General features: G+C 38.1%; 1 protein-coding gene across 7 annotated transcripts in view; it reads right to left on the bottom strand.

The window, feature by feature from the left end:
* GRID1 (glutamate ionotropic receptor delta type subunit 1) overlaps nt 1–14,887 on the bottom strand; it is a 485,653-nt gene that overhangs the window by 119,827 nt on the left and 350,939 nt on the right. For 6 of the 7 annotated variants that reach the window (XM_072339806.1, XM_072339809.1, XM_072339804.1 and 3 more), the window contains one exon: nt 1,342–1,395. The exons of the other annotated variant lie outside the window; for it this stretch is intronic. In XM_072339806.1, the coding sequence (XP_072195907.1) occupies nt 1,342–1,395 (54 nt within the window). The remainder of the gene's footprint in view (nt 1–1,341; nt 1,396–14,887) is intronic. 7 annotated transcript variants of the gene reach the window in all.

Here is a 14,887-nt window from a genome sequence, read left to right as displayed (position 1 = left end):
TAACAAGCTCCCCATCCTTTTTAAGTTGCAAGGACATATGCTTTTTAGCTTCGAATTAGATTTTAGTTTAGATTTGCATTTTGCTACCACAGCTTCCGTACCCAGTTTTTAGAGAGAAAAACACAGAAGTTCTCAAAATGAGAGGAGACATCTCGTATGATAAGTGTTTGTGTATAAGCACATGTTTGTGCCGAGCGTTTTTATTTGTGATGTTATAGATTCAGGTTTCATGAAGCAAGTTTAAACACCTGAAGAGCAGAAATAGCAAACTCAGAAACTCTCCCTCTCAGTCAATGTTTAGGGAAATACACACTTATCTTTATGTGAACATAAACACTGACTCTAAGGGCATCTTGCTGGTATTTTGTAGTGGGTCATTACTGCAGCTAACAAATCAGGAAGTACATAAATGTAACATGGCCTAGAAAGAATTACAAAGCTTTTGTACGCAAGAGATTTCACTCTCTCCTCATTCTTAATTACAGCTTATTCTAATGCCACACGATTCACAGTTACTATCAAAAGTAATCTATTCAAAATTATTAGCTAGGCATAAAGAAAGGAATGAAATATTAAACAAAGGAACTGGATATTAAATTAAAGGTTATTCATTCAAAATAGAAACATAAAACTGAACTTAGATATCATGCTCTCCTTTAACAAATCATTACTGAAAGCAAAAGCATGTAAAATAATGCAACTAAGTTTGAACAATAAGTGATTTATAAGTGATTATATATGGTACAAGATTTCAAGCTTTCTCGGGCTTTTTAAATGTAAGTCTGCACTCATTCCCATTAGGACATCATGGTATTAAGCCAAAATAAATAAGCAGAGTAGCAGGACAGGATACCATTTGCTGCAGAGAGAAAATCTCTCATTTTAAATCTGTGCTATCCTGGAACTCAGCCAAAACACCAACAAAATTCTGCTCTACAGAAAGCCTGCATATCATGCAAATGCATTCTCTTAACAAGCTAAGGCTGCACTCTTTCCTCTCCTGGTATCCAAGCACAGTCATTCAAAGGTGAGAAAGGTGAGATTCCAGCAGATACACAAATATCTATTCAAGGTTTATTCTTTGGTTACTAAATAGGTAACGTGGCAGGGTCAACATGAAGGTAAAAGTGAAGTATTTGCAATCTTTATTTTGATTTTTTCATATTCAACGTGTATCAATTCAATAAGACATGCAAGATATAACACCACAGGGTTTGCCTTTTGTGCCATTCAAAAAGCAAAAACGGTAAGAGGATGCTGAGTTTGATGCACCCAAATACAGAAAACAAAAGATGGTGATGAGTGAATATACCAAGCTAGGTTGTCTCTTGACTTTCTTACCTCGTTTACATAGACCCAGTGACTATCTTTTGATGCAAGGTTGGTTTCCACAGCCTAAAAAAAAAAAAGAAAAAAAGAAAAGAAATAAAGAAATATAATAAAAAGTAAATAAAACATGAAATATATCCCAAAGAGAATTTGCAATGTAAGGTACCGTCACACCTTATTTTGAATACTTTATTTTCCATGGACATTGTTTCAGTACAGTTCTTTCTGATTCTTTCATTGGTACTTGATTGAGAGCTGCTTTATCAGCTGCAGTCACATTTCTGACTGCTGCACCCAAACCAAAGTACTGTGTACCATGAAGATAATCTGCTAACATAACATGAAGACATGCTGCAGCATGGTGGTATATCAGTATGATAAGGGATCCTGTAATGAACAACTGCACTCAGAAAACACGTGGTGGGCGTGTATTTATGAGAGCTGCTTTGAAAGTAATGCTTTCTATTTTATTACCTCGGCCCGTGACCATCAGAGGCGGATGTTGGTGATGTGACAGTAGAGGCTGAAACTTCCTACCAATATTCCATTACTTATTGTTGCCATGTGAGAGATGGCAGCAGAGGGGCAGTCTGAAAGAGCGACATTTGACGTGGAAGCATATATAACGTCACTGAATTACTCTGTGTGAAAAAGTGGCACCCACTGATATTCAATGATGTTTGACTGAACTTTTATGGAGATTGAACAGAGCAGAGAGAGGTGGTGGGTGGTGCATTTCAGCAGTAGGGACATTGGGTCACCTCTGCTGGAGAAGATTTCTGTAAGTGTGGCATGCAGGCTCTTGTTCGTCACTGGAAAAATGCACAGCTAATGGTCGTGACTGTGTTGAAAAAGACTGCATTGCAGCTGAGAATTTGATCTATCAAATAGTGCTTTTGTGCTCTTTGTAACCGTTGTAGTTTTCATGGTGAGAAATAAGAGGCATTACTTTCAGAGAGACCTACAAGTAATGAATCCTAGTAGACTGGTTTTCTTCTAAAAATGCCTCCCAAATATATTATTTCTGCCTTGTTACAACTCTGTTCGTTTAACTTTAGTTAACCTATTTAATTAAAAACACCATTCTGAGACACTCAAGAGACACTCGTATGAGTCATCCTCCCTTCACATTTAAACAAGACCCAAGAGAAAGTTATGATTTGCACGGACATTTCTTCTAGCTTCCTGGTATGGTCTTGGATAATAATTTCATATTACAAAGAAAAACATTTCATCTCGTCAGACAGCATATTGATCAGCCAACAGGTAGCCCTCGTGGTCCACCAGGAAGGTAAAACTGGAAAAGACCACCAGAACAATAGTAAATACTAGTAATGAGGGTCTTGGTGAAAGGAGTTGGCAATACACATGGAAGTTTCTAATTGCCCCCTTTTTTTAAACAAAGATAAGTTATTCTGTAGTATCATAAAACTATATCAAGCATCAAGAGGCGTACACTACAGTGATTATGATATCACTAATGTCCTGTTTAACACATAGTTAAACAACCCTTGTGGATTCATCTCACCTAATAAAATGAGACAGTCTCAGCACACACTTGTATTTCAGGAGGCAGTTCGTTACACGAAACCAGTTTTTCATGTCACTGCATTTCTTCTTCTATGCCAAAGCAATCCTATTTATTGGGCAGATATTCTTACACCATGTTATAAATGGCCCTATGAATCACTGTAATGTACCTAGTTAAAAAAGACAAATATAAATGAACAAACTCCTTCTAAAGTTACTGCTTTTTAACCTGGATAATTTCAGCACCGTGATCACTCTTTGTGGCCTCAAAAAAATAACTGTACCGATAGTGAGAGGCTTTATAGACTGCGGGAAGGAACATCATCAACCACCTTCCTCTCCAAACATATTTGCATAATAAGCCTCTCAGATACTTCTCATGAGATGGGATGAATCACCTTCTCTTATGACACTGACTACAGATGACTGACTGAGCATAAGCACCCATGATTTACAAGGCTGAAGTGCAACGACAAGATAGCTGTCCTTAATACAGACAAAGGGAATACCTGATCCTAGCAAGAAAACAAAGCAAAAGCTGGCAAAGCAGCCAACATCAACTTTTTTAACTCCACTCTTCATTAATACCGTGTTAAAAAAAATACATGTAAATTATTTGCCTAAGTAACAGCGCTTTAAAACTTGTTATTCAGTCTCTAAGCCAGAGAAAAAACACACGGATCTCAATCTATTTCTCATGTCCACAAGGTGAAGTACTCCTTTAAAAAGACAAAAATTATTAAAGAAAAATCAAGAAGTCAAAGGAGAAAAATCATCACAGACAGGACACAATATTTTACATTATCACCATAAACAGCATAATGGGGAATGTAACTATCCCCGTGTCAAAGTAGATGAGAACTGCTAGAGACAAGATAATCCTCCCCTCAGCAAGCAGTGAAAAATTGTCTCCCTTGGTTAATTGCCTACTTAGCATTTATTTTAAATTGACAAGAAAATTAAACTGACCCCTTAACTGAAGAATTGCAGCTGCTATGAAAGCTAATTGTAACAAAACTTGTACATTTTCTCCCCATTCTTCCCTCTAACCTGTTCTTCAGACAGACCCAAAATAGCCCAGTATAGTAACATACAGAGGAAAAACACAGTGCTGCCAACATTAGCAAAGCAGAACTAAATAATGCTCAGGTGCAGAGTTATTGCATTGGCTACATTTTGTGAGTTATCTGCAACAGTGAGCGATTTGTATGAATAAATATTAAGTCGGGGGTGCTGAAATAGCCAGGGAATTTCTAATGAATTATTCTAACTCATTCTTCTGGGTTCACATATCTGGGTCAAGCTATTTAAAAGAGAGGGACTAAATTTAGGATGCTCAAGGTTTATCTTTAGTCATCAGAGCGCTAGCCCTTTCAGCATCCCCTACAAAACTCAATGGCTCTTCACTCCAGAAGCCTGAAACATTTAGAAACATAACTGCATTTAGAAATATAACAAGAGGTAGGCAAGTTTAAAAGTCTATAAATATCTTCTGTTTAGAGCTGCACTGTATCCCACAAAGCAGTACTCTAAAACTAGACACATCTGAGAGGAGCAAAAAAACCCTATGTTTCAAATTTTGAGCCACATTTACAGAGTCACCCTAAAGAACCCCTAAATATCCTAAAAGGAACGTCTGGAAGAGATCATGGAGATTTCAGCCTTCCAAAAGCACTACTATATCAGAGCTGTATTCGCTGCCAGAGGCTTGAGAAAATTAAAGAGCATGAAGACCAAGGTCTTAGGCACCTACAATATCATAAGCAAATTCCTTCAGAATTCTCCAAATAAAAATATATACCTGTATGTTTGTAATTTATGTAGTTTCTTCTTCATTATAAAGGAAAAAGTATCTATACTTGGGAGATTACGGTCATTTGGTTTTCATTAGAATTTAAATATTCAAGCTGTTCAACATCTTGTCATTTGTTTGAGCTACTGGCTCAAACCATTCACAACTCTATACAAAATATCCTGAAAAACCTACTACAGCCTATTTCATAAATGCATCCTTCCATAAAGAAAGCAGGCTGGGAATCTCTCATTGCTGCAGCCCAGGAAAACCTCTGAAATCGATTGTAGCAGGATTAATTGCTAAAACGTGGGTCCTTTGCTGAAAAACACTAACATATGTACAAAATCGGATATTTCTTTGTATACTGTCTGTGTATCGAGACACTGAGAATAATGCCTCACAACATTTCTAATCTGCTTATGAGATAAACAGTACACTGGAAATTAAAGTGTATCTGTGTTTCTTTAATCTTAGGCTAGCAAACAGCCCCCACAAAAATGGAAAAAAAGAGGTGTTGGGAGACCACACAGCCTTCTTCCTCCCCAGCTACATTTCAACTACCAGATGTTGAAATACAGAACCCAAAGTCAACTGATGGGCCACTATTTGCCACAACATACAAAAGATATTAGCAGAACTCAGCCAGACTGGGAAGAGAGGAAAGAGAGCAGCGAAATGTAGAAGACTGCTAAAACAGGATCTGAAATCTCAATGCTTGTGTTTCAGTCTTCTGTTTCTCCCTATTTCTTTTGTATTGCTAGTGCACTCTACTGAAAAAATGATAATTAATGTTTAAAAAAGATCATTCACAAAAAGATGATCAAAGCTGTTTTCATGTAGACGGTTTTGTTTACTGTTAAATTTATAAATTAAAATAATACACTGCTAAAAATCCATCTACTTCATTTAAACCACATGGAGAACAAATATTTACATTGCTTTACAAAGGAAGCAACTCTGCTCATTAGTTGTAGAATTGGAAAGAGAAGTGAGGAAGGTTTGCAACAAATACAACGACGCTCAGGAAGCAAGCCATCCTGCAGCAAACAGAACAAGCACACCAGATGCAATCCCTTCCTGACCTTTTCCAAATATCTGAAACCAAGAACATTTCCAAGCAGACAGAGACGGTGAAGGCTGTTTTCCAAAGTATCCGGCTGCTTTGCCAGGGTCATCACATCAGCATGAACAGTGAAGATCTGGGTTTGTAGAAGGGAGCATGGGGATGAAAGTCCAGACACAATTTAGAGGGTGAGAAGCAGATGAGGGTCCAAATAGAGGGAGGAAATTATGTTTCAGTGACAGGTGAAGACAGCAAACACAAGTGGTCCTGCTGCCTCTATAGCTCCAGAAAGAAGGGCTGCCACCTCAAAATTTGATACTAGTGAAGCAGCGTGTGCTTTACCAGGAAGGATATCAAAAGAGGACAGGATATTCTTCATTCTTTCACTGTAATGGTGGGGATAAAGAGCATTGCAGCTTTCAAGGGGAAAAAAAATAATATAATCAAGTGAGAAGTGGTGAGTTCACAGTTGTAAAATCATCTGGAAAGCGTCCTAAGAGACACTAAAAGAAAACAAAGGCAGAGTTTGAAGACTAATTACAGCTGGAGGTACAGTGCAGATATACCTGCAACACAGAGAATCCAGCCTGGGGGCGCTGACAGATAGAATAGAAAATAGACGAATAGAAAACACAGCATCTCAAGTTGGATGGGTACCATACAAATCACAGAATCCAACTACTGGCTCCAAACATGCACCATCCAAAAAAATCAGAGCACATGACTGAGAAAACTGCCCGGGATCTTCTTAAATTCTAGCAAGCTTGGTGCCATGACCACTGCCCTGGGGAGGCTGTTCTGGCACCTGACAACCCTCTCCCTGATATCCAACCTGAAACTCCCTGTCGCAGCTCCATGCCATTCCCTCAAGCACTATCACTGATCATCAAATAAAGGAGATCAGCACCTGTATCTCCACTCCCCTTCATGAAGAGCCCTAGGCCACAATACGTTGTCCCATCATTCATTCTACTCCTCTCTAGGCTGAATAAGCCAAGGGACCTCAGCCATGCTTCACAGGCTTTTTCCTCCAGACCCTTCTGGAATGGTTCCACCATGTATAGTTGAGTATTCAACTCTTAACTGTTTTCATGGGGAACCAACCGAGACTAGCAGCAAAGCCTGCTAGGTGCTGACATCCAATTCTGTGATGCCCAACACCAGCAACTCCTACTGTGCACCTGCTTTCTACCTTGCAGCCCTCCTGCAAGCTCCTGCCAGCTGGACTGACTGCCAATGGGCAGTTCCTGGGATGCTTACAGCCAGGGAGTGACTGGGGAGCTGTAACAGAGATCTGCAGAAAGTCACAGCTGGGGACCCAAGTCCTTTTCCAGGATGAGAATGGTGAGTGAAGAGACTAGGAAATGCTCTGTTGCATTGGGTAAGCTTTGTTAATAGGGAACATGTGAAAAAAAAAGCTTCATCATTGGCAAATATCACAAAGTACTAGCTCATCCGAGGGCCTCTGTCATAGTTTCCTTCTTATTTCTAAAGCAGCCAGCAGGACAATGACTGGTAAACTTCACTTTGTTGTTAATATATTTATTAATCATAATGAAGCAATAAGTAAAGAAGGGCTTGTGAAAGTAATCATGTCTAAATCTCACACACACACAAAAATAAAAATAATAAGGCAAATTTTTCAGGATCATTTTGAAATCTACTTTGTAATTGTGAAACAAGCCCAGCTCCAGTTACAGACTTGTGTTAGCAGGAGACAGACTTATAGTTCAGAAACATCTTCTTGGTTTAGATGTCCAGGAAAAAAACAAACCCAGAAACCTAGGAATCAGGTAAGTGGTTTATATTCCAAAGAAGACACGACCAAGCTGGTAATGCAATATGGCTGTCAGTAATTCATTCTATACTCTCAAACTGCAAACAGCTAATCTCAGAAGCTATGTATAGGCCCTGGGGAGAAATAAGTTAAGACAGAAGACATGTGCAAGTCCATTATGGCAGAGCAGGTGGGTTCAGTCTATATCCCTTAGATACTTGATTTATATTTAGAAATTCATTTTAATAGAACAATGGTTCCTGTTCAGGACTTGTTTGCATTGGGAATAAAGCTTCACAGATGAACACGATCTCAGAGTAACTGAGGTTCTTGCAATTCATTACAAACCTTCTTTCTCTTTCATTTTAAATAAGTATCTATTCGCTCAGTGTTTCCAGAACAACTTAACTCCTATAAAGCTCAACAGATCAAAAATAAAGAAATAAAGTAAGCATTAATAGCCATAATAAAGTATTTTAGCAAAAACAAGAAGAAAAACGTCAGACAGCTCTAATCTACTTCTAGTATATATAATGTTGTGAAGAATACTGCAAAGCAATATAGGTTTTAAAGCTGAATGGTAGTATAACCATTAGTAAGCTTTCCAGGCCATAGCACTACATCCAAACTCCAAAGCCATGACCCTGAGACATTTTGGACTCTGAATTTTGAAAAGATCTCAGTTCCAATAAGCTGCATCAGGAATGTATGCTTACATTTTCCTTTTTAATACAGGTTAATTAAAATTTTAAAATGTCATTTCAAACAAATATGAAATTCTTCCTTCTCTAAATGTTAAATGGTAATTTAAAAAGGCTCTATGACATATTATTTCAAATAAGAAAACTCACTAAACCTGACCCTTTCTGACTGTAGTTCTTTATGAAGGGTTTGTCCTTTCATTGAAAAGTTTTGACAAAAGTTCAATTCACTTCCTTTACTGAGCATCCACATTGATAAAAAACACCTAGCAAGCTGAATACGTACCTTCCAGTGATCACCACCTCACCAGTGGTACAGCTATTTTCCCTATATTTATAACAGAAGCCATCAATTCAGAGATCTAGTACATGTTAGCTATGCAGAAGGGATACAAGAACCACAGGCATAGTGATGGTTTAACATCCACATTTCTCAGTCATCAACTGCACGTATTACTTCACTTTTGGTCTGTACTCCAGCAACTGAGAGAACCATTTCCAGTTGCTAATAACATGTCATGCAAACAGGAGTAAACTCAATCCAGACCTTCCCCTGCTTTTGGTAAACACTCCTACAGTAGATGAATGCTGATTAGAGCATATGTGGCATTTTGTACAATATAATTGGATAATAACCCAAATGGATATATAATAATAACTTCAAATCACACCAGTTTCCTGTTACATATGTCGTAGGTGGTTTTAATATATGTATTCAGTATACATATGCATATACTGAAGAAAGCTGCCCAGAAGTTTAATTTTAATCAAGAGAAATAGTGAAGATGAAGAAAAGGGAAAAGGGCAAGGAAGAGAGGAGAAACTATGCACCACAACATCTGCTTACATGGCTGTGTTCCTTATTAACTACTGTAATAAAGGTGACATTGCCTATTAGTTTAATCGCTTAAATCAAATACCTTGGATTTCTGCTTAATCTTACTCACTTTTTATAGGTAATGCTTTTCATATTCAATCTCTCTTGCATTCCAGTTATGGCACATTCTGCTGAATCTTATGTGAAAATAAAATACCGTATACAGAGTTCTTCTGATAGCATTCACTAAGAATTTACTTTTCAAAGCTCAAGCATCACATACTATTTACAAACTTGTTAACCATTGACCATTTGACTCTTTGGTACAGTGGTGACGCTGGATAATTGCAGAGCTGTCAGGAAGCAATAATTCTGTGAAGACACAGATCTAATGTCAACTACTGAATGTAACCTCTCAGAAATCTTGCACTTAGAATCTTACCAAAGTCACACACTAAGCTGACTTTGAAGATCCTCTGGAATCTTTAAGGAAAACAAAAAGACTGACTTTTTATTCACTTAGATATTGAATTCCTTTTTGAAGATAGCAGGTTTACTACGCCTATCTTCTATTAAAAATAGCCTCACTTTTCTAGAGCAAATCTTTGAATGCTTTGTTAGCAAAGGTATTCCTGAAAGGGTCAAACTACAAAGAACAAATTAAACTAGTCTGTTTCAGTCTGCTTTGCTGCTCCTCAATGCCCCATGAACAGAAGAAATCACCTAAAACACTTCGGTGTTTTAAGTTCCCTTCTTGTTTGGAACAGCTACATGGAGTTGACAAGACTTCCTTTTCAACATAAGCTTGAAAATGGTTCACCAGGCACAGATCCTTCGCAAACAAAGTATCAGCAAAGGTGATTACTATTTTAAAAACAAGCATCCATACCACAGCCAGGGCTAACACACTTCAGTGGATAGCACCACTCTCATACACTTCTCAGCTCTACTCAGTATAGCTTAAGCTCCAAACTCCAGCTTGCACTGAACTTCAATATACGTTGCAAAGAACATGACTTTTTTGCAGATTTAAAGAGCAGATGGTAAACATGTCATTAAAAAGAGATGCAAACTTCTTATCCTTCTAACATACAACAGAAAACAGCGGCAAAATTAACGTTCTTAAATTCCTCTTTTAAAAGTATACTTCATCTTGTGACAGCATGGAGTTCCTGGGATAGTGTATCATGGCACAAACACTACACTTGAATCAACTACAGGGTCAGGAGATCTCTTTGATTCTCATGAATTGAGGGTTTTAATGATGATTTATAGCCTCTTTCGTAACATTGCCAATTGTAATTCAAGGCAGGTATTTTACAGAGGTTAAACTCTTTGTAAATTTTATAAACTTGGAAAACTACATCCACATCCAAGGGAACCCTTGTATCTTTTAGTTTCTTTAAATTCCTTAAATATACTACCTGGTTTTAAAGAAAAGAAGAGTCTTGCCTCGGCCACAAACATAATCACTTTCAAACCAGTCCTTTTCTGCCTGCAGCACTCCTATTTTAAATTGCAAAATAAAGACATAAATAAAGTAAAATCCTTACAGATGCGAAGACCTTCTTGTCAGTTAGAGTGCATTTCACATGCACAAACAGCGCCACAGGCTGTGCGAGCACTAAAGAAGAGAAAGATCACCTTTAACAAGAAAAGAGTTACTGATCAGGTCTGCCAGCAAGGAAGATTTATTTATCTTTATACTTCACTAGGCTCCTACATACCGGTCAATTGATAACTCTCTGTCTGCACTAGGAGGAAAGAAATCCTTGGCGAGAAATAATGGAAGAGCTAACTTTCCCTTTACACCATCTTAATGCAAGCTTTGCAAACAGGTAAGCAACAGTGTCCCAGCTCTGTGTACACAGCACACACCACCGAGAGGTAGACAATGATTAGTTCAGCTTCATTTACAGATCTTTCTTCCAAACAGGTGTACAAATATTCATCATTTAAGTCCTAACTTAAGTTTTGCATTTGCACTGTCTCAAATCCTGTAGAGATGCATTTGAGCCCACGTGGCTGCCACTTCATCGCTGCCAGTCTTTATCAGCTGGCAAATCTTTGACAGCAAGGATGTTATATACAGTACCATATATACACACACACACATAGATATACACACACAATAGTGTGACTTGAACAGATTTGACAAAAAAACAACAACACAACACCACATATTTACTTTTCCTTAATGCTTGCAAACAGTTATTCAAGAGAGTACAGTAAATTAAGAATACATATTCCACCCTTTGAAGCAATTCCCACTTTGTCTAACAGAAGCGTGCCTCGTGTTTGCACAGTTATAAACAAAGGGGTTTCTGAGAATGAACTTCTCTACACTGTCTGGAGCAACAGCTTATCTTCCAACTCCAGGGAAAAGAGCATTCAGAACAGATTATTCCTTGATTCTGTTATTGAAAACAAATCACTTCTAGCATTGTAACAATTGTAATTTTCTCCTCATTGTTTCTGAGGTAAAAATCCAGACAAAACACAGATTTGTGTTCAAATTACAATGTACAAACCCAGAGGAAAAATAAAATAGTGAAACTTGTATTTTTTGATTTTAAAATCTGAGCGTGTTTCACTTGTGATACAGGATCCTTAACCACTGATTTCCATTACCCCATCCACACAAGTAAGACAGCTAATGAAAGCAGCCTCCGCATCACAAAAAAATAAAGTACATTACAGTGCTCCTGTTGGATAGTGTGGTCCTTAGTTAAATTAGGCTAAGAACAGCCCAGATTGCTAGCTTTGTAATGGAGGACCTTGAAGTAATTCCAAATTTCCTCAGCTATCCTCAGATTTTGAACTTTACATTAGCCTATTTTCTCAGCAGTTACTCCTTCTAAAGCCAAGTGCTTTAAATGTTTGTTTGATATTATCAGCAGTGATTCTGAGAAATACTGTTAAAGGAAATGGTCCTGGTTTCCTGAGAAAAACACAAGTGTGATAAATGCAGAGCCACTTAGAGAATGTTTAAAAAGATGATGACTTCCCAATCCAGATAACATAATTACAGTGAAATAGTGTGAAAAATAAGGTCACGCACTCAGAGAATAGCAAAAAGAAACAACCCCACAACACTGCTATTACTTGAGACTCCGCCAGCTGGAAAACACAAGAGGCTTATTAGAGGTTTATTCTCCGCTCTACCAATTTGTGCTCCTATGAACAGTTTGACCCTAAGATGTATCAGCTGAAATGTCAGTGGCATAAGAAAGTATTAATAACACCAGGGAGGTTTCTGCAGTAACCAGTGGCGTGGAAGTTGAGCTTAAGTTTGGATAGTTTACTTATGAGCAGAACTATAAGAGAATAAGCTAGCTGTATTTCAAATACTATTTTAAGTATCTCAGGAGGATAAATGCCATCGCAATTGCTAAATTCACTTGGGCATGCTGGAAAAAGGACAAACAGGATCAGATATGTTTTGGCTGAGAAAGATTTCTAAGTAGTATGGTGAGCTATTGAATTCCCCTCAAGGACAATGGCAGCAGGTCAAAACACAGCCAGCTCAATTTCAAGAGGGCATGATTAGTTTATAGAAGCAACTATGGAATATGTATATACATATTACTGTGGCCCCTGTTCTCAGGGGATGGGAGCTCATTCCTCATCCTACAACTCTGCTGCAGTGCAGAAACCAACCAGCAGTGTTCCACGTTTCCTGACAGGGGCACAAAATATACACTTTACGCATCAGAGTCTACACTGGAGCTGGAACAGTTAATTTTGAGTTTGCAATTCTATCAGGAACTCAGACATTCAAGACTTAATATATCACAGGTTCCAAATTGCATCTCCTGTGACTTGGAAAGCTTGGAACTTGTCAGCTTCAATGCAATTTGTTTTTCCAAATCCTAATTGTTTTTAAAAGATCAAGGTGTTCTCATTTTATACAGCATTAAGCACAAAAAACAGCAATCCTTTACCATTCTGATAAGAACTGTCTGCCATAATATTTATTATTTACTAAAGCTTGACTGCTGGAGAAAAGCAAGTAGCTTTTTGAAGTCTACTTAGGTAGCTAAGTTGCTATTTTCTGTATTTAGGTCTGAAAAAAGACTGATTACTTCAGCTATGAAGAACTTGGCTTACAAATATACATATATTTCTTGTAAACCATATGGTTCATGAAGTAATAATGTAATATAGGATCAATATTAGCTCCCTTCAAGTCAAAGGGGACAAGATTTCATCCCCCAGAATCTTCTGTTTTAGGAACACTGCTTCAAATCCTCCAGAATTGATGGATTTAGAAGCTTATATTAAGAAACAGTGCACATGACTGAGTAAAGTAATTAATTTCACAGGTTCTTGCAGAAGTTATATATTATAAACAAATACACATTAAATATAAGCAAACAAATCTTAGCCTGGACAGTCAGAATTCTAGGGAGAAAGAAACCCACTAAGTAAAACACAAAAAGACCCAAACCAACACGTGTAGTTCTCAAATGAGGTCGGCACAAGTTCCAAACTGATGAATTCCAAGACAATACAGGGTGAGCATTCAGAAGAAATAAATATAATAATGTGGTACTATTACACCCTCCTTCAGGTTGGAATTAACAGCACACAGATCAAATGCATGCTAAGTGTCTCACACAGCACAAGACAGAACACGTTCTTGTTCATCACCTTCAGTACGTATCCTGATGTCAAAAACCTAGACTGCTTTTTTTTTGGCTTCAGTAGCATCAAAAGGGTTCATCGCAGCAAAGCATGTGCTGAACCTGCTGTTTTCTGCTCCAGAGAAGGGTAAAGACAATGCACATTTGGAGACATTCTGTTAATAATCTTCAAGTCTTCTCCACGGAGGCATTTTAAAAACCATCCTATATAACATCACCATTTGATGAGTACTGTGGATACACCTACACTTGACTGTCCCATAAATCTGCCTTTCATGCCATCTCTATTACATCACTCAAACTGAAAACAAAGCCTTTACTTACAAAAGTATCACTATGAGTTTGCACTTGCAAATTATATCCTATTGTTTCATGCCTGCAGCTACTAATAAGCCTGGGGTTTGATTGTTTTCAGCTGAATGCCAGAAGACAGCAGAAGGATTTTTCCTCCATGAATCTGAAGCTGACAGCCAAATGGTCTGGCCACAGTCCAGAGCTACCCTGTCCCTCTCTGAGCAGACAGACATGTCTGCGTGCATATGTGCCTGCTCTTGTGTGGGTGTTCACCCCCAGACATCTACACATGCAAGTGCTTAGGGAAGGGCACACAAGCAGGAAAAAAAGCTGTAGGGGAAGAAAGAGGCAGCAATGCATTGACAAGAGAGGCAGTAATGGCCTCCAGAATGTCCAGAGCCACTTCCAAGCACAGTAACAGCCGTGTTATGTATGTGTGCCTGTATATACACACACAGGGACACAAATAGGCATAGATGCCTATCAAATTTTGTAAATACAGGACAGAAATAAAAATAAAACACAAAACAGTTGCAAAATTGAGCATGAATAACAAGCTGTTTGCATATGTCTTAGCTGCTCATATTTAAGTTGGGCTCCACCTATGCAGGACTCTTTATTTATTTATATTGTGGGGGTGGTTGGATCAAATTATATGTTTTCTTGGAAAACAGTATAAATCATGAGACCACACAATTTGATTCTCTTCTGCTGGTGTTTCATGTAATCACTCCTTTCTGTGGCTTTAGGAATAAGGGGACAGCAGAGGACAGTAATTTTGAAGAGGTTTAAATATGCACATTTCTCTGTAATCACTGGTCTGCATCTGAAAGAACAACGTCTTCCCCACCCAGGGCAGTGCTTCTGGGACAAGTGGCAAGAAGCCATTTCCCCGCTAGATTTGCTATCGCCTTGCCTTCGAAAGCACATTTCCC

Source organism: Excalfactoria chinensis, chromosome 6 (genome assembly GCF_039878825.1).
Source record: "Excalfactoria chinensis isolate bCotChi1 chromosome 6, bCotChi1.hap2, whole genome shotgun sequence".
Classification (NCBI taxonomy): domain Eukaryota; kingdom Metazoa; phylum Chordata; class Aves; order Galliformes; family Phasianidae; genus Excalfactoria; species Excalfactoria chinensis.
Note: the sequence above shows the minus strand (reverse complement) of the source record. Positions and strands in the feature narration are given on the sequence as shown.